Here is a 24457-nt window from a genome sequence, read left to right as displayed (position 1 = left end):
ATTGAAAGTTAACACAGTTTAGAAGCCTTAGAGCTATTCAGTGTGTTTGCTACTTATGGTCCTCGAACCTTTTGGGAGTATATGAATCAGTGTGTTCATTGCCCTTTGATTTTAACTGGAGTATCTCATTTGTAATACTTCCTCCAAACTTTTACAAAATTGGTTTAATTTCATAGGGGTCTCTCTCAGAAGTGAGCAATTAGTTGCATTTGTGCAGTGTGATGTTACCTGTCAGCAAACCTAAGTGTGATGTGGGTGATGTGGAATTGTTGCTGGTTCTTTTTTTTTAATGAGAAAAACAAATAGAAATTGTTTTAGCCATTATACTTCTCTCTACAGATGTTATCTGTTATGACTATATGAATGTAATCTGTATATTGTGTGAGTGAAAATGCAAGCACAAACACTGGTATGTAATTTGTTTATTTCTGTAATTGTAATTCCCTCCTTTATTACTTACTACACATGTGAGTGTGTTTAAAAAAAAAACAACATGAGCAGTATTTCTTGATACCACTGTGGTATGCATTTTTCCTCAATAGGTTGTCTAGTAAATGCAAAATATAAATGTTTTATTTAGAATTGTCATGCAGAGTATTATACATATTTCATGTCTAGATGCAGTCTGTGCCCAGACAGGTACTTTAGCACTCATTGCAGTGTTGCAGAGTAACAGAAGGTAACAGCAGAAAAATCAGTCCAAGAGACATAATCACTGTAATTTTTGCAAATGTTTTAATAACTCAAAACTTGGCGGTACTTCTTTGTATGTATTAAAGCCTGCTGATTTTGAAAGTGTGTAGGGTGAATTACCTAGTGTGGAGTACCCGTAAATTTTAAAGGTACTTCCTTTTGTTACTGTGCTCCTTGCAGTAACTGTTAATTTGGTCATGACATACCCAGAGAAGTGATTGAGGTGCTGGCTCTGTAATTCTTCATGTACCTTTCAAGTCATTAAGGTGTTTGTTTTGACTCTTATCTTCCAATTAATGATGCCGTATCATCTCTGAATGTCATTCTTGTGTATGGTGAAAGCTAGAAGAGTTTTGCTCTTTCTCTAAACAAACTGCTTTGCTAAGAACTTCATTCTTTTCCTAGGAGAAAACCAGGGCAGCCTTGACAGAGATGGTTTCAAGTGCTCGTGTTATGAGTAAATATCAGACATCTGCAGGAACTAGAGGGGGCTCTCAACTGAAAGACGTGGCAAATATTTTGCTCCTTTTGTGGTTTTCGCCTAGGCTAGTCTGGCTTGAATCAATACGCAGCATTGTCTCAGACATTTTGCTGCATGTATCAAACTCTTTTTCCTACCTTTTACTTCCTTTTTTTTGTTTGTTTTTGTTTGTTTGTTTGTTTGTTTTTTCCTACTGCTGGTTCAGGCTGTGATTTATTTATTTATTTTCTCCCTGAGTGTCTCTGATCTTCCTGCTGCCCTTCTTGCAAGGGGCTGGAGATGTGAATAAAGCAATAACCAGTGAATCCTCTTGCATTTTGCCTGTAAAGTATGCCTTTCATCTGTGGGCCTTTATTATAGACTTAATGCAAAACCATTTTTCAATGATAAAAATAACTGCAGTCTTGGAAAGATGCTTTTTTCATTTACTAGTAGCAGGAACTAGACCCTTGATATTTGAATAAAAGCACTAACAGTTCCACGTCCCAATTAAGTCAAAATTGTTTTTCTTGACTCAAGATGATATGCAGAAATGAAGTAATGTATCTAGCAAAACAAAACAGCACAGCACTATTTCTCAGAAAAAAAAAACAGCTCACACATTCATGGATTGTATGTGCTGGGTTGCTTATTGGCACTAAGTTGTGGATATGGCTTGCTTCTCTAGGTTCGTCAGATTGTTTTGCATCATCATGGTAATTATGCAGTAGACTAGCAATATTATTTAGACCACTAATATCAGTAGAAGGATCTTTCTGTGGTCATTAATTTAAAAGAAGAAATAATAAGAGATAAAGATCATATTTTGATAACACAGTGAACTGATGATTTTGAGATATAAAGAATCAGTGAAAATGCATAGATTAGTTTGATTGTTTGCACTCCATTGGTGAATGGATTTGTTGTTATTTCCACATCAACAGCACCCGTGGCTTGACCTGACTTGAGATCTTTTTTTTTTCGCTGATATTTTTTTTTTTACTGTTCTCTTTCTGTAAGTAATATTAATTTTATATCTGCCTTAACATTCATGATTAATAACAATTTTTAGTAAACTTGACTTGCTGCACCAATAACTTGCCCAACTGTCCCTCTCCTCTTCTCCTCTCAATCCCCTCCATTTGTCCTATGTCCATGCTTGCATTCCAAGTTAATTAAAACTCCTCAGTTTGAGGAGAAGAAAATTTTCTTGGGAAGGTGCATTAATACTCAGCATATCTCTTCCGGGAGTTAAAAAACAATTTCCTTGGCTTCTCTTGATAGCTTAGTGGTAGCAGAAATAAAGTCAAACTGCTAAGGACTGAAGAATGGTTGCTCTGTGCAGGAGAAAAGCACTGCCCGTGTTCCTGGCCTTAGATGAGGCTATTTTTTCCCAACAGCCACTGAATGTTAAATACGGTGCAGTGCTTGGAGCAAAACTTGTTTCTCCTCTACCTGCTGGCATACATTTGCCTAGGTTTGCAGCGTGCTGGGGTCCCTCTTTCACTATCTGACCTAGCACTTCTGAGTCATCTTCAGAAGGTGTTTTGGGCTCAGAGAGGGAGACAGGACCTCCAAAACTCACCCTGGAACGGCTGAAAGCTGAGATGTTAACTAAGAGGAGGAGATGGTGTTGAACATCTCTCACTGACTAAGCCGCAGCAATTGACTGCGAAGGAAGCTCTGCCTGATGGAAAGGTCCTGAGCATAGTTTGAAGGAAATGGGGCCTGTTCTACTCTGAAGGACTTCAGGTGAGGGCTGTGGCCAGCAGGGCTTTCCTCTGCCTCACTGTCAGCAGTTGAGAGCCCCCTCCTCTCTCTCTGTGGATGGAGTTATGGGCAAGTCAAGATTAAATTGTTTATATGTAGCAGCAGGGAATGAAGCACGTCTTTGGCTCTCTCATAGTCTAATAAAGCTGCTTTTTAAAACTTGAATATTGTGCTTAAGAACAGGATGTTTTGGAGATTATTAGCAACGTTATAAGTTAAACAGATTCATTTTTATTTGTTTATTACACAGCAATTGAGATTTGAGGGAAGATACGGCTTACAAAAATATAAAAGCAACTTTAGGGCAAAATAAAAGGAGGATTTGTAATAAATATCCCATTAAATACAGGGCTAGAGGCTTATGCTGGTGGCTTTCAAACTGCTGGTACATGTGGGTGTGCTGCTGCCACATATACCCAGATAAAACTAGGCTCAACAATAGCATAAAAAAAATAAAAAGCCCATTGAAGTACAGCAGGCTTATCAACAAAAACTTTGTGTTATTTACATCCTATGTGCATTTTCCTAAAGATTTTTTTTTAAAACTAAAAGCAGCTTTTTACAGCAATCCAGGTTAAAATTGATGGAAATAAATATGAATGCTGAGAGGTACTACTTTAGAGATGATTTCAAGAGAAAATTTCCTTGTTGACACAAAATGGTGTATCTGCCAGTAGAGCCAAGCCATGAAAGCAGAACAAAAATACCAGGCCTGATTCATGGCTACATTACTTCAGATTAGTGCCAGCGTAACTCAATTTAGTTTGGTAAGTTTTATTTAGGCATCTAGAGCAGGCTGAACACTGTTTCAAGGCTCATGGTATGATCTGCTAATGCTGGATTAGAAAGAACATTTGTTTAATGGAATTACAGTGGCATAATACAGTGATGAATGTGGTCCATAATCTTTAGCACTGATCTATGTGAACTGTAATAACATCACAAGAAAACTAGTTCCCGAGTGTGTTGGAGGAGGAGCAGGGAGTCATTGGGAATCACTTCATGCAGCTCATGCAGCGTCAATTCCTTTTTGAAAGGAATGGAATGCAAAGGCACTACATGCACAGAGCTGGCAGAGGGCTAGTGTGCCCTTTACGCTCTGCTGGCACTCTTATGAAAATTATGTGCTGAATTTCCCCAGTAAAGGTTCTCATAGGTCTTGAAAAGCATTTCTAGTCAGGGTATTAGTTTGAACTAGCAAGCAATATTTCAGATACCAGGCAAGACAAAACAAATTGTGTTGAGCAGGTGCTGAGATGATTAAGGTTCAGTTTCAGGAGCAGCAAGTCATTTAAGCAGTATTTATTTAGTATGACTTCGTGTAACGTGATTTCTATGTCCTTCAATTCTAATCTAGGCAAAGTCTAACCTTGCTCCAAAGGCTGTTAGTGTCTACCTATTAAACTACAAAGGGGGATAAAGAAAGACTGATAGCTTTGTGTTGGTGCTTTTTTCAAGTACATGACCTGGCCACTACCAAGAAAAGGTTGTAAGCAGATTATAATATTTGAAACCTGACACAAATTAGTTTTCATATATAGTCTAGGGTTTGTGTTTAATGGCTCTCAATTATGACTGAACAAGAATTCAGTTTTAGTATAATTCTGAAGACTGTGGGAAGTTCCTCATAAAGTGTGATCCAGTGTGAGTCTGTATAGATAGATTCACTTTATGCTGACTTAAAACTTCTGTCAAAGGCAAAAAATGCAACTAAAAAAAGCAAAGCCATTTGGGAGTAAATAATAATAAAAAATAATAATTAATCAACTGCTGTTTTCAAGTACTTTTTAAAGTTAAATTGGCTCCTTGTGCACAAAGTGCCAGGCACATATTTATGGTTGTAAGCATTTATTCTTTTATTTAGATAGCTTTGGCCTTATCTGATCTGGAAAGTGCTGTTGTAGATCTGCTACTTTATACATTTTTCATGAGTGGCGAAATACTAAATAAACCATTTTACCATTTACAGATCAGCATTATTTTTTTATTTAGTTCACATGGAATAGCTCAGACATTAATGTTTAGTTTTCCACATCCTGAAAGTTACTGGATTAGGTCAAGTGTAGAAATATGGTAGTGTAGATTTCTTATTGTTGGGTTCCCTTCCCCCTCTTCCTTCTCCTCCCTCCCCCCCTCTTTTTTTTTTTCCCCTGAGGCTTTTGGGAAGAGGAATTAGATTTGTAGGCAAATCAGAACTTGAACAATTCAAACATGTTACTTGAAAGTGGCATTGGTCAGTGCTATCAGCTGAGAGCCTGGAAGAAGCCAGGAGGTAAAATACCAAGATCTGTTAGTGCTCCTATCCCCATGACTTTGCCTTAGAGAGTGCAGGCTATTTGAGCAAGGTGTTGATTGCTAAATACCAAAACATACAAAATTTGGAATGTTGCAACATACAGGTACATTTTTTAGGGATTACTTTGTAATGCTAGCAGGAAATTCCATTTCCTCTGCTTGCTAAATAGCTTCCTAGCTTTCTCGTAGCAGCAATAGCTGAGCTAGTGTTTGGTGTTCCAGGAGGTAACTTCTATAGTATGACATTTAAGCAAAGCAATTTCTGTCCAAAACATTTAAGCCTAAGTGTTATGAAATAGAATATCTCAGACTACGAGTTGCTTTTACCTGCACTTTCTCATCTTTCCTCCTAGGACCATTTTTAACACATTTGTGGTCAACTGCAAGATCCTAGACATTTAGTAAGTTTTTGCACGCTGAAATTTCATTATAGTTCAATCTTGTCGTGATGGAGAAGCTTTGGAAAGGAAAACGTTTGCATTTCTTCCCCTCTGCCTGTCACAGCAGACCTTAACCTGACCAAACTTGGTTAGCTAATTCATGGTGCTCAAAAGTTGTGATGGGGAATCAATTAAGATTTCAGTTTCTTGGTGAGGAACTGTCTGCAGCACTCCTTTCATTTATGTTTTTATCTATTTTCATATTTATACATATATATACGTTACCAGATACAAGGCTGAAATGTGATAATGAAATAGGATAAACCAGAAATTCAGATCAAAATGGTTCCATAACCTGTATTGAGATCTGGAGGTTATTCAAGTCCACAAATCTATACATTTTTTCCAATAGATTTAAATAATTTCAGTTATTACCCACATGCAATTGCTTCTTAATTACTACCAATCAGGAACAATGCTTATGTCTTAACACACAAGAGAAGTTATTCATCACTCAAATATCTTGGGGGAAGGAGGAGTGTGCCTGATTCCTTATCTGAGTCTTGGAAGATCTTTGGTATTTTCCATTGTTGCAGGGTTTTTTTCCCTCTGACTTTGTTTTCTCCAAATGAATTGTTCCTATAAAGGAATTTAAACTGTGGATAATTATTGTTCTCTGTTCCAAAAGCTAATAAAAACAAAGCTCAACAGTATGCAGTTGGAGGCCCGTGGAAAAACTTGGGTGTAACACACAAAGTAGAAAAACAAACTTTGCTGATGAGGCTGGGAAGCTACAATCACATTTTCCAGCTTTAACTGTATGTTTTGGTCCTAATTGGAAATGTTTCCTGTTAAACTTAATTTTTCCTTTCTCTTTTATTTTGTAGTTGTTTTTTATCCATAAACTGAGGACAGGAGGGAAGATTAAATGTCAAAAAAATATTCGTGTATGATTTTGAATATAGGGAGAGGAAATATTTTTGTAATATTTTACAGGATCGCATGTTGCTTTGTGCTCAGTAAAACTGTTAGTATTTGTTTATTTTTTTTCCAGTAGGTGGACAAAATACACTTTGGGAATGCTGTTACTACATAACTGCATAGCCTACAATTTCGTATTTCAAACAAACCGGAATTTCTTGGAATTACGAGGCTTTTCTTCAAGGCAGCTGTTTTCAAGTGTACCTCTTTCCCTTTCCCCTTTCTAACCCGCACTTTCTCTTAAGCTCTCGGGGTATTCTGTGTGATATGTATATACCTCTAGATGTGTTTCTATTCAAGTTTTCACATAGCTTTTTTTCAGGATTTTTTAAATTGCTCATTAATAACAACTGGGGAGGCAAGATTAGAGAGAGACTGGAACCGTTACAAAAAAAATCTAAAAAATCCTTCAACTATCAGTAATCAAATTAATATTTGCTACTGGTATCAGAAGTGTTCACAGCAGTTGGGATGGATACATGTCAAACACTAAAATCAGACAACCGTGACAGTCTTGTGTATATCCCGGTCTTTGTGCATTTCACTACTCTTAACTTGAGCTCAGAGTAAGAATAATGTATTCCTGCTCTAACCTTTTTAAAGAATTTCTATATTCATACTCTTCTTTAGGACTGTTAAGGTTTCCTGTGGCGAATATTAAGTATAGTCAATCCTGTATGGATGGCTTGTTTTTTTGTTTTTGTTTTGTGTCTTTAATGGTATTTCGTTGTAGTGACATCAGTTGGAATATCTACTTAAAGTTGTTCTTTTCAAATATAATTTACCCTGAGTTTCTAAGTGCATTGGTTATGTTGGCTATATTGTTTTGAATAGTTGAAGCCAAGATTTGCTATGTACTTGGCTTATTGTTAGGAACTGTACATTCTGGAGGAGGCTGATTACTTGTTGAAGAGACCAGACCAATTCTTGAAATGGTGGGAAAGAGTAGTGCTGCAACTGTTAATTCTCTTTGCCTAATAGCTCAAAGAATAGGTAACTTTGATGGAAAGGCTGTTAAGAATTCAGATTTGAAGACATTGCTAATAATTGCTTATAGCCCATTCAAGCATTTCACCAGAAATGATGGCATTGCAGCACTATTCTTTGGGTTCCAAGTTAATGGACATTTATGGTCCTTATTAAAATGCTTGTCCATACCGAGGCACCATCAATGCAAGATAACAAAACAGCTCTGGTTCTAAGTACAGTCTCTGCTCTGGAGCTGCTGGGATGCAGTTTCTCTTGTAAAGTAGCACAGTATGGTGAGAGAATTAATCGTTCTTTTGCAACTTCAATGCTCAAATCCTGCAAATGTGTTCTAGGTAGAGAATTATCTTCCATGTGTATTGCAGAAATTTACCGCATCGGAGCTGCTTATGGTATGCTTAGACGTTGGCTTAGGCAATTTTCTAGTGAGGGGTGAGGAGGTCATGTGTGCTTGCATTGCCTGTTAGCATGGCCAGTGGTTCGCTTTCACCCTGCTCTCAAGACATGCCACATGGCTTTCTGGCCTCTGAGTTTACACGCAGCTTCTAACTGCAGGAGAATGAGTTGCTGAAGTGATAGATGTGAAGTAATGGTTGATATTTCATTCAGAGTTCAGTTATCTATAGGTTAAAAAGTGCAATTATTCAAAGTGAAGCTAGTAATTTTATAAGCTTTCAGGAAAGCAGGTAGAGTGAGGGCATGACTTGTCTTTTAATTAGCTCAACACTTTGGACACCTTAGCATTGGGAAATACCTTGGCAGGAGATTGAAGACCCACTGGCTTGACATAGCCCTTCCTTTTACAAGCACCTTCCCAGCACAGTGTCTGTGCACAGCTGGGTGAGCTGCTCTGGGACACTTCTTTTGTTGCTGTTGTGTGTTTCTCCGTTGGGAGTGAAGTGTCCAAAGATGCTGAAAATTGTGAGCTAACTCCTCAGAGGTGAAATATTTGAAGAAGTCTCAGCCACTTCTTTCTTTTCTTTTTTTTTTTTTCTTTTCTCCTTATTCTGGCCTGCAGATACAAAGAAATACTGCTAGTATGACTCACCAGTCCGTTTCATGAAGCAACTGCCTTTCCAGCCTGTAGTACCTTTAGATGATGATGTCGGCAACTAAAATTGGATAGCCACTTGAACAGCAATTGAGCAGCTTTCTATTGATAATAATTTTGGGCTGCAGGTACTATTACCTCTTCTCAGGTGGTTTGGTTTCCATGCTGCCAATTGAGACAGCTGTTTCACACATCTGCCAAAGAGCTCTTCTCTTTCTATTTTACTTGTATGTTTGCTAAATGTGACCTTGGTTGGGCAATAAGCTTTTCAGTTTCCTAACTTGATACACAAGTGCTGTTTCTCTAAGGTGACTCCATATACCAGCATCTTCTTCATGATGGAATGTTTCTTGGTATGTTGTTGACTAGCTGACCCCCTACTAACAGTCACCTTTCTCGCAAACGTAGTATGCCTTGTCTGGGAGATGTATTTGATTACATCTTCAAACAAATACATCTGTGCTGAGCTCTTCCAACTTCGATGGAAGTACTGCTTAGCCTTGGGAAGATTGATTCTAAATTTCAGTTGATAATTGGTAAACCTCATCATTTATTTTATACTGTAGATGTATTTTTCAGGTGTGAGTTTCTGTTATTCTTATCATACCAGCACTTAGTTAATTCTGTCAAATTGTTTTCATGAAAATCTGATAAATGTATTTAGTAAAATAAATAAGGAAATAGGCCTCAAATATATAATGTATAGAATTAGTGCATTAAAGTTTGATATGTAAGAGAGAGGCTGCTAATTCCAGTGATGTATCAGAGTCACTAATAGCTTCCAGGTAAGGTTTGTATCAAGTGTGCCTACCCTTAATGAAGCTAGCAAATGAAAAATGAAACCTGAGGGTTCTAGTTAGGGAGCAGCAGAAAATGAATACTGCTTTTTGCTTCACTGAGAAAATTATGTTTTGAGTTGAGTTTTGCACTGTCATACAAATACTTGGATTTTTTTTTTTTAACCAGTTAGTGATATATTTTACTCTCCATAATTGAAGTGGATAACTCCCCACCCCCAAGAACTTGCATATGCTATGAATGCAATGGTACACATTTTTATACTGTAAAGAAATTGTATTTTCTAAATAACTCACTCTCCTCTTTATTACTCTTAAAATCTTTGAAATACCTGTTAAGAAAATGTGCAGGTTAAGAAAATATCAAAGGTTCCACCAGGTTTGAGTGACAAATCCATTGCCAGATAACTATATAACTTGTATGTGGAGATAAAAACGTCTCGTCTAAATGCTGCCTAAGGAAATCTGTGGAAAAGGCTATTTGTCATGTGACAGTTGTGTTCTCTTTCTGTATGTGTCAGTGTCAAAACAGATTTTGGCAGTGTTATTCCCCATCTCCCTGCTTTGGTAAGCTCTGTGCTGCCAGGAGGCTTCACCCTGTTCCTCTCAGCAGCGATCAGTGACAGTGACTCATTTTCTAGTTCCTATCTGTTGCCTGAAGTAAGTTGTGTTCTTAGAGGAAAAAAAAATCTTGATTCTCTCCCTTTTGGTTTATAGTAACCTTATAAGCTAGAACTTCATAGGCAACTATATAGAAATATAGTCAAACAGAAATGCAACTTTTTAACCTAATGTTAATATTTGAACATTTTGGTCTTTGTCTGCTTCTTTATTTAATGGTCTGTGTGACCATGAGCTGGCTGGTATGGATGTTGTTATTATTCAGCAAGAATACCCAAGAATGTGCCCTGCATTGAACAGAGATGTGAAATGAGGGTAGACTTGAAAATTCAGCCTGCGAAAGGTGTTTAGGTAGCTATTCCAAATGGTACTGTCTTTTGAGAAAGCAATTTTGTTGGGGTATCCGAGATGGCAGGGGAAATGTTATGTATCCTTACTCAAAGACTGTGAGTAAGTAGATGGGGGGAAGGCTGCAGAGATCTGCCTTTTTTTCTACATGTGGAGTGAGTATTGACTTGTTTAAGAACCTGTGCTCTCACCACTGTTGCAGTGCCAGTGTTTCTTGAGGTACAAACTACAAATTGCCATCAGACAAATGCAATGCACTGTAGTGTAGTGATGATAATAGTTACTGGTGTGTTTCACTTACTGATGAAGAGGAAAGCATTGACTTATTTTCTCTAGAGAAATATGCCATGATCTAGGCATAGTTACGTATAGACACGCAGCATTAGTTATGTGAAATTACAAGGCAAGTGTTGCAGAGGGGAGATGAAATGCAAGGAACTTGAATACTGCTGGGATGGGCAGCCTCCTCAGAGAGTATTAATGCAGTGTACAGCTTGGTTTGTAAATGAATAATATATAAACAAAATAATGCTTTCTTTGCCACATGCTTGTGTTTTATTTGTGTGCACACATGTTTAGCACTAATTAAGCATAGCTTGTTATGGTTTATTTATTTGTTCTGGAGGGGCTGCTTAATAATTGAGTGTGATGGTAACGAGGTGTGACCTTTTGGCAGCTGTGTTAGCAGTGAGGTGGGTTCTGCAGGAATCTGAAGAACACCAATATAGCAGGTTGCACTTATTCTCCATTTGCTGGAACACGCTCAAAAGGCCTGAATGCACAAGGAAAAAAAAAAAATTAAAAGCACTAAGAACCTAAATGCTGTCTTCTTGTTTCTCCAGATTCAGGAAGATGCTATTGGCAGGGTGCGATAAAGAGTTAAAAGTCTTTGTTGCATGGCTTTTTGCTGTAGCCTGTTTTATTACTGCACCCTGATGACGGCATCTCACATGAAGAGTTTTCTTTCTAAATGCCAATACCAGGAAATAAATGGTGTGCCTTTAAAAGGCCTTAAATGACTACAAAAGGGAGTAGTGACCTGGCTGTAAGTGGTACATAGTTGTGGGTAGCCTGCATGGCTTTCTTGGGTGGTGTTTTTGTAGTGCGATTTGTCACTGAACTTCAACGCACACTCGTGTGCATGCATATGTGTCCAAGGTTCTGCCCCCCACGGGAAAGCAGACTCTCACCCTTGGTTGCAGCAGTGTGATGAGGGGCTGGGTGCTGCAGCCCTCCCTCATGCCTCCCCTCTGGCTCTGCCTCCAGACCTCCCTCCTGCTCGCACAGAGCCTGCGGCACTGCTGTTCCTTGCCTCCACAGAATCCTGATGTTTAGCAGAAACAGGCCACGGAATATTTTGCTTCACAAAAATTAAAAATGCAGGTCATTTTTAAAAGGAGAGGGGAATAAAGATGGAATATTGTTTTCTGTTTTTACCTATTTCCTATTTTTTCCTCTGTTCCTTCCCACTGTGCATGCTGTGGACACAGTTGCTGTCTGATTACACTCTGTTTTATTTCTGACAAAAACAATAACACTAGGAGAGAAGTAGTTGTGTTGCATGCACTAACAAGCAGGTATGGACAAGTGGATAGGTTCTCCTGTATTTGGAGAGTAATGTTGCTATCTAAAGCAGAGGAAAATGTTTGTTATATTTATAAAAGGCTTCTGATTTATTGTGGCATTTGTTGGCGATTCCAGCAATGAATTTCCCCGTGAACACGGCCATTTCTTATGTTGGTCTGTGCAAGCACTCTGCATGTGTATATACAAAATTAATATTCTCATAATGGAAGATGCAATTTGTGCTCTATTCAGTTGCTCATGTTTGTGCTAATTAATCATTAATCATCTGCTATTGGAACAGTATCTTTTTTTCTCTAATTAGCCTCTGGTACATGTTTCTGAAATCTGCCTGCAGAGCTCTTCCAGTGCTGCAGCATGTGCTATATTTTTCTGTTAATCAGAAGGAACATCTTAGAGCTGTTTTTGTTTGTGTGCTTGCTTGCTGTTTGTTTTGCTCTCCATCTTTATAAATGCAAAAATCTTCTCCTGGCATATGTTCTTGTATGGCAGTTACCTGTAAGAAGCGCTGTGCTGCAGAGGTTTTCATACTGCAGTACTTGAGGGGAAGAAGAGAGGCTGCTTTCATCGCAAAGCAATGCAATCTCATGCTGATATTTCTTCTTGCCACATGGACTGGAGATAAGTATCAGCTTTTCCCTCTCCTTTCCAAACTTAGGAAGGTGGAAGGATTTTTTTATGTATTTATACAGGCATGTAGAACTGCTGAGTTCTCTCCCTCACCTTCTTCTTCCTTGCAGTGTTGGTTTTTTTTTTTTTCTTTTTCTTTTTTTCTGGTCTTGTATAAGGAGTTGTTCATAGCTCGTGTATGCAGTTATTTGTTCTTGAGGAATTGAGGCCTGCTGTGGATCTACTGGAAAGATCCACAAAGCATATAACCCACTGATTTTTGTGAGCCTCGTGGGCTTGGCTTATCCACAGCAACTGCAAAGAGCAAAACAAGGCTTTGGTCTTCACCAATTAACCACTTATTACAGAACTATCAGTCAAAGCATAAGCTTATTAAAAGTGGTTTGGGTGTTCTTGTGGATTGAGTGAGGAAAAACTGTAACAGATCTGCATAAGAACATTCTGAATCCCAGGCATTGCATTTTAACTTCCTTGTGGCTGTAGCTGTCTCTGTGCCCCAGAATCCAGGTGGAGTCAGAGACTTGACAGACTTTCACCTCCTCCCCCATTTTGTTTCACTTCTCAGTCTCCATTTTCAGTGCATTCGTAGACACCCGTTAGTCCACACCAGAGTGTTTGATGAATGTAATGATGGAGATATAGCAAGGAAAAAAAGAAAAAAAAAAGGAAAAAAAAAGTTGAATCAAGGAAATGAGAGCATTTTCTGAAGATGTTAATGTTTAAATTATCTGTGTCAAACAGCTGCACAAAATGCAATCGTTTATTATCTGCTCTGTTACTTCTGGTAGCGCAGGTAAAGAGTTTTTGGATTGAGCTTCCAAAGATATGTGCAATTTGTGGGCTGCTTCCAAAGTGAATAGATCATGAAACGTAAAACAAATTGGAACCAGCAGGCATATTGATCTGCTGTGCTGAGTTTTGCTTCTCATACGTACCAGAGCTCACAGTGAGGCACTCAGCAGGGAACCAGGGGCCAGGTTGTGCAGAGAATGTGGCAGTCTCCTCTCTCTGCTCCAGGCTCCCCTATAATAACCCCTTGCAGCTGGGCACGGCTTGGTAGAATTACCCTGCAGCTGTCCAGGCAGGCCATGCCTGATGTGGCTCTGATGGAACAGCAAGGGAAAGGAGGTTAAGCTGGGATAATGCTCCTCATCCTTGCAGCTGACAGCAGCAACTCCAGCCTTCTCCGCTCCGATCCTCTTTGGGAGAGGGATGCCTGAGCATCTGAAGGTTGTTGCAAGCCTGAGGCCTGATGTGAGAGCAATACATGGGTTGCTGGTCCATGGCACATCACCGGTTTATTAATTCGTGTTAAACTCCATTCTGAAGCAGCTTTGCTAGAGCGTGGTTGGCTTCACACTCAGGAATGCCTTGGTGGTAGTTGAATGTATCGAATGTGATAGGAAGAAGACATCTTCCACCACCACCCAAATCATTAGAGAGATCTATCTTGGAGTTCAGCATTTTAATTGGAGTGTATCTATGCATGTTCATACATGTAAATTAAATATTGCACTGCTTTTTGTATTTTATATAAATGCTTTGCAGTGCTGCTACAGCATTCCCTGCTCTACTCCCTTTTTTCCGTGATATTCCCATATGTTTTTTGGTTTGTTCACACATGTCTGCCTGTAAACTTGGCCTAAATCCTCCTGTCAATTTTTTAATAAATATGAAATAGCTGTTCTTATGTGCATGGATAACTTAGCTTCAGTGATGTCTTCATTTTAGAACAATTTAAGCTCCAAGTTATAAGAGGCAATAGGAAATTCATGCTAATACGGTTTGGCAGCAGAGATGACTTTGAAATGTGTGATGATCTATAATAGAGGCTTTACTTTAAAAACTGATCAGATTTTTTCTTCTCCATACAGCTGTCCCATTTCCTCCAAGTCACCGGCTCACAGCTAAGGAAGTGTTTGATAATGATGGCAAGCCACGTGTGGATATCTTAAAGGCACACCTTATGAAAGAAGGGAGACTGGAAGAAAGTGTGGCATTGAGAATAATAACAGAGGGAGCTTCAATTCTTCGTCAAGAAAAAAATTTGCTGGACATAGATGCACCAGTCACAGGTTAGTACTGATTTACAGTAGTGGAGGTGTGGTGGTTGTTGGTATGGGACATGTTAAGTAATATGTAGTGTGTGTGGTTTCCTAAGGAAGCTTGAAATTCATTCATTCTCTCTATAAGAGAAGACTAGAAGAATTTGAAAAAGGTATTTTTCACCTGGCCTTTTTCACCAGGAATTACATCTGTCATTTTATAAGTGTCCTTTACTTTGGTAGCACTATTCAGACATGGTTTGGCTCTGAAAGAACAACGGTGTTAGGGTGAAGGGAAATTCCAGCTAAAGATGGAGAGAAATGAGTACAGCAAAAAAGGGAAAAAAACATTAGCACAATCCTTGTCTGTGTTGCCTGGGACTGCAGTCAGAGTTGTGCTGATTGCAGAACCCATTGTGCCCTTGGCTATCAGATACTACCACCCGCTCATTAATCTTCAGGAAATGCCTTCTATTTTGAATTTCCGTCTCTGTCTCCTGCCTCAACTACTTTCTGTATTATGAATGCATTTCTTGCTCTAATACACCTCCTCCCCTGTTTTGTTGCTGTTATCAGAAATGAATGCATTTTTGGCAAGTGATCTGTGGCATAGAAAGTCAGTTAGTTGAGAGGAAAAAGATAACTAATTCTAGTTAGCTTAAGCTATGAAACTAAACCATTAAACTTGGTTTAAGTAGGCGAGTCCTCTTGTAGCTTTTGTTCCAGGGGAGACCTGACAAAAAATCAAAGAAATAGTTTATTCTATCCTTCCTAACCTGGAAGAGTTACCAGTCTTTGTTATCAGCACTGATAACATGAACAATAAACTGTGTCCGAATAGCAAAGCCTTCATTTTTAGGATAGCTCTGAAATGAAAGAGCATAGTGTCTAGACTAACTAGTCTAGACTAGACTTGGTACACAAGTTAAAGCTTATAAATTTTTAAATGACATCCAAATAAGGGATTCTAAGGTGACCTGGAGAAGTAACGAGTATCATCTCTTATGTAATAATTAGCTTGTCACGGTGCCTTACTACCCTGATGGAGAAGATGTCAATCATGTTGCAGCTTAAGGCAAAATAAAAGAAACAGGATGAATGAATTAAAGAATCCCCTGAGTAAACTGAGAATAGTGTTCTGCAGACATTTTCTTTGAAGGGATAATACAGGTTGTTCAACTTGATAAATGGAAGTTGTGGGGATACAGTACCATTAGAATCATGGAATCATTAAGTTTGGAAAAGGCCACTAAGATTATTTAGTCCAACCATCAACCCGTCACCACCATGCCCCCTAAACCGTGTCCCTAAGTGACATATCTACTCTTTTCTTGAAATCCTCCAGGGATGATGACTCTACCACTTCTCTGGGCAGCTTTTTCCATTACCTCATCGCTCTTCTGAGAATAAACTGTTCCTAATATCCAATCTGAACCTTCTCTGGTGCAATGTAAAGCTATTACCTCTCAGTGCATAACTGAGTGGCAGTCATGGAGAAATTTTTCCTTCCCGTGGACTTTTTAATCTACTGAAAGGCATAAACTGTATGAGGATAGGTGTCTGCCATGTCCTGACTGATTTCCTAAGCCTGCATTTAATGTTCTCTGTTGTTAAATTTATTTTATTTCTTAAATGCTTTTGAAGGTGTTTGAATTTTTTGGAGTTCTATTTGAGCAATTAATCTCCTGAAGGTTACCCCATTGTATATCACTGCTATAATTTAAGTCTTTGATTCTTTTTTTTCAGTGGAGCCTACGTCTTGCTTTGTTCTTGCTTTTAAAATTATTCTCCTGCAGTGCTTGTGATACTGCAATATTCTTTGGGGTAGCTGATAGGTATTGTCTTTTAAACTAGTGTAGGAAGATTGGACTCCTCACGCTTTTTAGTGGAGTAGCTGAGAAGTGATGATGTTCTGTATGAACTAACATGAAAGCTGGAGTTATGAAGGTAATCATAAAAAAGAAAACAAAATTGTGAAGGGTGGTTGGAAAAGGTTGTGAGATTCATTATGGACCTGACAATTAGTTTTGTGTGAGTAGCCTGACAGCAGGTGACTGGAAAAAGGGACTATCAGTTGAACAGTGATTTGGTAGATTTTCAAGGTATACAGACAGTACAGAAATAACTGTGGAATGGAGGACAGCTCTTTTCAAACATTACAGAAAAATAAACACAATCACTAAATAGTGGAGAAAAAAATAAATGTTATATGTGTCAAAGCAGTCTTATTGAAGAATAGCAGACATTAGTCATTAATATGGGAACCTCTGTGGGAGGAGTTGCTTTCATCTTTTAGAAACGTATCCTTGTAGCTGGTTAACGAGATGGCGATCGTCAAAAAAGAGTAACTGTTCAAGTATGACAATTGTGCATTGGTAAAATCAGTTATTTGTTTTAAAAAAAAAATATGAAAAGATTTCATTTCTTTTAGCCATGTGCATCCCTCATTTTTTAGCTTTCTGCTTATTTTGAGGGGTGAAATATTTGGCCTCAGAGGAAAAAAAAAAATATCAGAATTATGTTTATAAGCAGTCACATGAAATAAAGTGGATATGTAGAAAACTCTGATTTGAGGGAGAAGATACCTGGTTCTGGAAGGAGATTTAATGTAGAATGCATTATTATTACTTTTTATTTTTATAAAACTTATTCTGGATCTGTGGTTAGCTGGAAGATTCAATATGATTGTCATTTTGAGTTTTGATTTTGAATTTGGTAAAGCTATATAACTTTTCAAATGCTTTTGATTATTTCATTGGAAACCTTAGCTGAAGTTCATTTAGTTTGCTATGTGTGAACTGTGTATGTCGGTTACAGTGCTGATTTATAACAAAGGCAAAATGTCCTACTGTTGTTACTCAGGGCTGCTCTTTGCTAGGTATGAGTCTGATCAGAGCCTGAACTATGAAAAGTCCATGCTATAAGAGACCTCTTGTACTTGGGAAGTGTTTGGGCAACTTTGTCTTGACTGGCGAATGTGAGTTCAGAAGAATGGAGAGAATAGCCCTGTCAGCCTTCATCCATAAGAAACTGAGCAGGGAGCAGAGGGACGAGGATGCTGCCACCCTCCATGGCTCAGCTGTTTCTGAATTCATGTACTTGATGTTCTCTTTGAGGCATATGTTTTTCATCTTAAGCTCATGGGTTTAATGAGCTTGATCTAGCACTAGACTACATCTGTTCAGTGTTCAGATGAAAGATATTTGAGTGGCAGCCTTAGAATTTCTAATCCTATTTTGTGTACTTAGCGATATAATGATACCATGGAGAAATTGGCTCATTTTTAATAGGTTTTTTTTTTTCAAATGGCTAAGGAAATGCATCTTTGAACCTCTCTGATGGCAATATTTACTAAAGTCACACTCCAAAAAAAAGCAGTTGGGAATGCCAGACTTAGGATTGCCTGGTTAGTTTTATATGGCCTTACTATATAGATTCATTATTATATAGAGTGACTCTGGGCAAGTGACTTAACCAACCCTTTGCAAGACAACTAATTACATGCTTGTTTTAATGGAGACTCACTTGAAGATCCAATATCTACTGAATGCTCTTAACTGTATGCCAAGCATGTGTTCCTTTGAGTTTGGGGCACAGGTAACATTCTTTGTACCTGGGTATATATGTATAGTATACTTCTGTGTATTATCTATAAGACAGTAATCTGTTTGGATTTTGAATGTGTTCAGTGAGGAAAAACAAATGCAGGTAAAGCCTTTGATGGGAATATTGCTTTGCATGTCTGCTGGAATGTAAAACTGATGCGTTGGCTTAAGCGCATTGTGAGACAATAAATCACACATGTCTTTTGAAATGAGGAGATACTGTTATGCTGAGTGGTGTTGAAAAGTGTGAGCGAGCTGACCATGTTGTTTTCAGACTAAGATTTATAAAAGTTTTGTAATTAAAGCATATTTTTTGCAGTTAAGAGAGCGCAACTTGAAAGTTTCTCCCTGCTTGACTGTGGTTCGTTCAAGTTGCTGTGTGGAAAAAGCAGAAAGGAGCTATACGATTAAGAAATGTGTAGCATAATTTGTATACAGGAGAGGCTGCACTTGAAACCCTAATTTGGTCACATCCTAAATATGGAACTCTTTATTATGTGTATTATTCACTTCAATTTCTATGATTTGTTGATCTGAATGAGCTCCTCTTCGCAGGTCCTTTTCAGAGCAACCAGCCCACTTTTGGAACATAATATGTTGTTGTTTTCCTACATCTGCAAAAATTTGAAGTTACAAAAGGTTAAACAGTGTTATTAATCTGGAGGGAATTAAATAAAATAGAATATGAAGGCCCCAGTGCAGAATTCAATTTCCACAGGAAAATAACTGATGACAACAGCCAATTTCTACCTTTGAAACTGGATCAAATTTTGAAATTGACCCAGTTTTGAGCATAGCACTTGAAGACCTTCCAAGCTTAACGTTTCTGTAAATTGAATTTATACTTTGTAATTGAGTAAGTCATTTGGGAGAGTAGACCTAGAACTTAGTGATATGTTTCTCTATTACTGTGCATCTTTACTTCTACCTCTTTGGTTATGTTTCTTGAAGATATTGTTTTCATTCTGTATCTGTAAAACTAATATCATTAATATAACGCATCTCTTGCATATGTGATTGCACAAATGAATAACCTTGGGAGGCATGTTGGGGTTTTTAAGGTAAGTCTATTTTTCCCATTGCTATCTATTTTAAAAGTAATGCTTATGTGCTGTTTTTTCCTGTAACACGTGGCATCTCTCATTTTGTGTACTTAATGTGCAATCCTCCTGGTTAGTCTGCCCATTGTTATTAACAAAACTTTCCTGTAGTGAACTAAGAACATGCAAATCTAAGTCATGTGCTTCTTTATAAACCTATGTATTTCTGCATATGGTACTTATATGCACATTACACAGGCAACTGCCCCTGGTATTCTCAGTTCTGTTTGTGGAAGGCAGAAGTAGCAGTGACAGCAGTTTCTGATGTGGTGAAAGTAGCCAGGCCCTGTGTAGGCATGGGGTATGATATATCATCTGTCACTTTTTCAATTAGAAGTAACTGGAAAATAGGTAAAACAAACATATACTCTTGTTCTAAGCGTTCCCTTGCAATATGCTACACTGTGTGCAGTGCTTTCTGAATTGACAGGTGCATACAGCTCGGTATGTGAGGAGAATTGAGCATCATGTGAAGACAGAATAAAAGTTTATTGTTGCAAGCGTATAATTTTTTTATAAAAAGAAACAAAAATTGTCCTAGTCTCCAAAGGTTCTGTTCTTTGACCATACTGTTTCCTCTACTGGTCCTAGTGCATTGTAGTGTTTTTTCCATTTGAACCCTAAGTTAATGAATGTGGGGGAGGTTGCAGGAATCTTGAGAGTAGCCCACATGGGAACAATCAGAGCAGTTCTGGTGGTCTTCAGAAACCTTTGGTGCAGTGTAGGTCCATAAAAAGTACCCTGCCAGCATGTGCCTGTCAGATCTTTTAAACTTCTGGATACTTCCTGGGGACATTGTTCCATGGAATGGTGGAACCTCCTGGGCATGAACCTTTCCTCATGTTCTGTGTACATTTGTTCTTTGCCTTTATTTTTTCATTTGGAAGCATCAAGTAACATCAGCAAGTACAAATTCTGCACAAATTAGAACTTTGTAAGCATCAAAAGCTTCTAGCTAAAGTGATCAATGCTAAAACAAGTTAATAAAAGTATTTTTATGTCCACATTATAGTAAAAAGGTAATAATGTTTAAAATTACATCAAAGTGTAGCGCACATCTAAATGACTTGATGGAACTGAAGAGACTGAAGAGCAAAACTAAAAAGTTGTTTTTTTGTTTTTTGTTTTTTTTTTTCCCACTTTTGTAGAGTTTTGGGATAGAATTCCAGTATGGAAAGTAAACAAGATTGCTTATTAGGGGTTTAGTTTTAAGGTTGTTCTGTAAATATGTGATGGCATCTACACTCAGACCAGGGTCTTGAGGTATCATATGATGATCTTTTCTGTATCTCAGCCAAGTATTGGTGTCTTCCAGTTGTGAACCACTTCAGCTGCTTTAAATATATTGCTAGTCATTCTGAAAACATGCTAACATTTTGTTCATTCTAGCATTAAAATGCATATGATTTTCAAATGTTCCTTGTATAACTGCAGCAGTTTCTGTGTTATACAAATGTGCATTTTGTTTGGGGACCAGTAAAACACAAGAACCTGACACACTGCAAAAATTATTCTTCCTTTCGGAATGAATCACCTGCAGTTAATTCTTCATCACAAAAAAAGTTGACTTTGGTTACAGTGAGGTAAATGTTTGTTTGAAACAAACTTTTATTTGTTGCTGCCTCAAATCTCAAGTCTAGATCTTCTCTGCGTAAATACAGCATTTCAGCAGTGCAGTTAGTCACACAAAGTGGAAGAGGAAAGTATCAACAGCACCGTTTACTCTTGCAACCTTCTTAAAAGCAAGTGATAGTCCATGGCTTTCGCATGGCAACTGTGTTCTTTGACTCAACACATTAGACTCTAAGGTGACATTTCCCATCATTTTTAAAGTGGGTTTTCTCAGTGTATGTCAGTGCTGTTTCCTATTGTAACAGCACATTTCTTTTTACATATCACTGTTGAAAGTGTTATTAAAATGCAAAGAATCTGCATATTAAACACCCGTTAAAAATAATTTGATATGAACATACTGTTGAACAGATAAAGTGAACTTGATTAAAGTCTTTAATTGGTTTGTTGATTAAAACTGCTTCAGCTATTTTGCATGCTTTACTGAGAACTCATAATAAGTCAGACTAGCACCTTAAAAACCTGAGACTTCTCAAGCAAGGTGAAGATGTAGGGCTGTATGTATTGCAATTTTTTTATCTGTTTCTTCACTGAAATGCATCTGCCTGTCAGTTCCAGAGATGGATTGAAATATGCCTGCCTACATCCTTGGTAGAACAAAGTGATTGTGTCTTGTAGCTTAATTGAGCTGCTTCACTTATTAGCATCTGACATTTTGGCAGAGCTGATGTTTTCTAGTAGCAGATGCCTAAATCTATCATTATTGCCAAGTGGATACAACTACCTCACTTATTCTTATAAATAATTCATGTATAGTTAACTTGCTATGATGCAAAAATCAGTCAAATAATTCAGAGTGAAATCATAGAAGCATAGATACTCTTCAGGTATAAGAGCTTAAGTTGATGCTATGAAATAGAGGATCAAATCTGTATTGGGCTTCAAGTCAGCACTGAAGTTGCATTAGTTACAAAATAACCAGCAGTAAAATATAAAAAGCAATTGTTTGCTACCACCTAACTCTTTAGTGCTTTGTTCTGACTGTATAAGTTTTTTTCGTTGTTTCGTTGGTTTTTTTTTTGGAGGTGGGGGGAGGGGAGGCGGGCGGGATGATACTTCTTTATCCTATAAATACAAGTGGCACAATACAGCGTGTTAGTTTTTCTTCTGCAACTGTTTCAAGAGGACATGGAATATCATAGCAGTGGTATTTATTTTTGCTTACCAAAGATTTTTTTCTTAAAACTTGCAAATCAAATTTTATATTTGCTTTGCAATCATCTAATAGGTGAAACTACTTGAGTTGGATTTTTGATATTTTGATAGCTTTGCTATTTGAGTTCTTTTTCAAAAACAAGCATCATTGTTTGCACAGTGTGATGCTTGTTAGAAATGTAGAGATCCTTTGTTCTTGCTTTTTTTGTGTGTGTTCTCTTAGCTTTACCTAGTTATCTCTCTGATTCTGGCCTCGGGTTAAATTTAAATCAATCTTAGATTGTAGTTTATATTGGAAGGAGATGTGGGAATCCAGTGGGATCGCTGCTGAAATCACAGCCACCCGCATACCTTCTTCCCCCAGTCTGGATGATGGAGCTGCTGATATGAGAAAGATAGAAGGAGGTAGAGAGAAGGAAATTCCAATGTACATTTGTCTTTTAGTCCTTTGCCCCCAGCAAAGCAAAAATCTAGCAGTCATGCGTGAGCTGGAGCTCCCCACTTTGTGTATGTTAGTAATAATAGGGATAAGGATTTTTATGTAAGCGAGGGAAAGGGGTATTGATTCTGTGTTACTGATGCCATACCTGCAACAACTTTGGAGCATCCAGAGTATGGAAACCAAGCTGGAAACAGTTATGAGAGAGAAGAAAAGGAATTGGTGGAGTGTGAGGGGGTGGACAAATAGCAGGACAGACAAATAGCATTGTGTGTGTTAGCTGACCATTGCCATTTAGAGACTATTCCAATGAGATAAACCTCTAGGTTTATGCAATCTATGAATTTGTATACAAATGTGTGCCTCTGTTGCTTAGAGTGTGGTAGCACATTTAGAGCTACCATTGACAGCCTCTTGTCTTCATCTGTGCTTCCTGTTTGTACATCTAACCTTTCACCAAAACCTGATTTTGAAGTGCTGGCAAATGCAAAGGAGATAACCAACAGGTTCTTTCTTAAGAGAGATCATAAACATTACCTGTCATCACAAAGCATAATTCAGAGAGAATTTCAAGTTGGAAATGATGACTATAGAAATATGTTTTACTGGGGAAGTTTCTTCTTCATGCCTTTTGATATTTTTTCATAAGCATTCTAATTATTCTAAAAAATACTACCAGAGTTGAGATAGCTTTCCATATTTAGTTTTCTGTAGTTTACTAAGTTGAAACGTTTACAGAATAATTTCCAAGCATATGTAATATTCTCTGTGAAGATTTTCCATTTTTAAATGGAAGATTTAGTTGAAAACATCTTAATTAGTGTAAAAGAATCTAGCACTTCTAAATTGTCTTTAATCTCTGTAAAAAATCCATGCTCTTTAAATAAATGCACCAATTGTGAAGACACCTTGTGCTGAACAGAAGCATACTTTCAATCTACAGTTGATATCAAAGAATCTTGCTGTTACTTACAGAATTGTAGCAGTAGTGTGTGAGACTTGTACTGGTGGTAAGTCGAGCCATAAAATTATCTCCTGACTGAATCATTATGTGTTTTTAAGAGCATCAACTCATTAAAAAGTGAATGAGTTTCAAATTGATCCTTGTTGCTGTCTCCAGAAGACGTTTTGGATTCTGCTTCTTGCTTTTCTTAAGATTAGGCATCCAAATCAAGTTGAACTTAATATGTTTATTCCATTTGGGATGCTAATTACCAAAAAATATTCTTCATAAGTGGGGAGGATCTTGATTCTGATTCTAAAGCAAAAACATTCTATTTTCTCATTGCCTTTCTTTGTTGCAAAAATAATATCTTGAACTCTGCAGTTGAACCTCATGGAACACTTGTTCTAAGTGTTATGACTTTCTGTGAGGTTTTTTTTTTTATCTAGCTTGCATAGTTGTCTTCAAAAGAAGCTCAGCACAAGGAAAAGCACTGCAGAGAATCCTTCTGGCTCTGTAGATGTATCATCATTACTTTCAGAGGTTACTTCTGAAAGATAACATAACTTGATAGTCACTTTTACTCTTCCTCTCGTGCTCCAAATCTACCTCCACAAGAAATTCTGAGTGGAAAATGCTACAAAATTATTGTTTCAGTCTATACATGCAGTCTGAGATCTGGAAGGCAATATGGATGGAAGCCATTGCTGGTGGTCACCGAATTCTGTCCTGTGATTTCATCCTTTGGCAAAGTGGCAACGCAAAAACATTTCTATTTGCTTTCTGCTTGGTTTACTTTTTGTCACATTCAATAGTCAGGGCTGTCTAGAACAATGAATTATGAAAGCTAATCTTGCTTTTTTTTTTCCACTTCATTTTCCTTTTTTTTTAATTCAGGCTTATGAGAGAAAATGCTAGCCTCGCTGCAGGTACAATTAAAG

General features: G+C 37.7%; 1 protein-coding gene across 2 annotated transcripts in view; it reads left to right on the top strand.

Annotated features, from left to right (window-relative positions):
• The first annotated feature begins 14475 nt into the window (after nt 1-14475).
• PPP3CA (protein phosphatase 3 catalytic subunit alpha) overlaps nt 14476-24457 on the top strand; it is a 105449-nt gene continuing 95467 nt past the window's right edge. For both annotated transcript variants that reach the window (XM_031553119.1, XM_031553120.1), the window contains exon 1: nt 14476-14672. In XM_031553119.1, the coding sequence (XP_031408979.1) occupies nt 14564-14672 (109 nt within the window). In that variant the 5' untranslated portion in view covers nt 14476-14563. The remainder of the gene's footprint in view (nt 14673-24457) is intronic.

This window comes from Meleagris gallopavo, chromosome 4 (assembly GCF_000146605.3).
Source record: "Meleagris gallopavo isolate NT-WF06-2002-E0010 breed Aviagen turkey brand Nicholas breeding stock chromosome 4, Turkey_5.1, whole genome shotgun sequence".
NCBI lineage: Eukaryota > Metazoa > Chordata > Aves > Galliformes > Phasianidae > Meleagris > Meleagris gallopavo.
The sequence above is the reverse complement of the archived record's forward strand: the minus strand, read 5'-3'. Positions and strand labels throughout refer to the sequence as shown.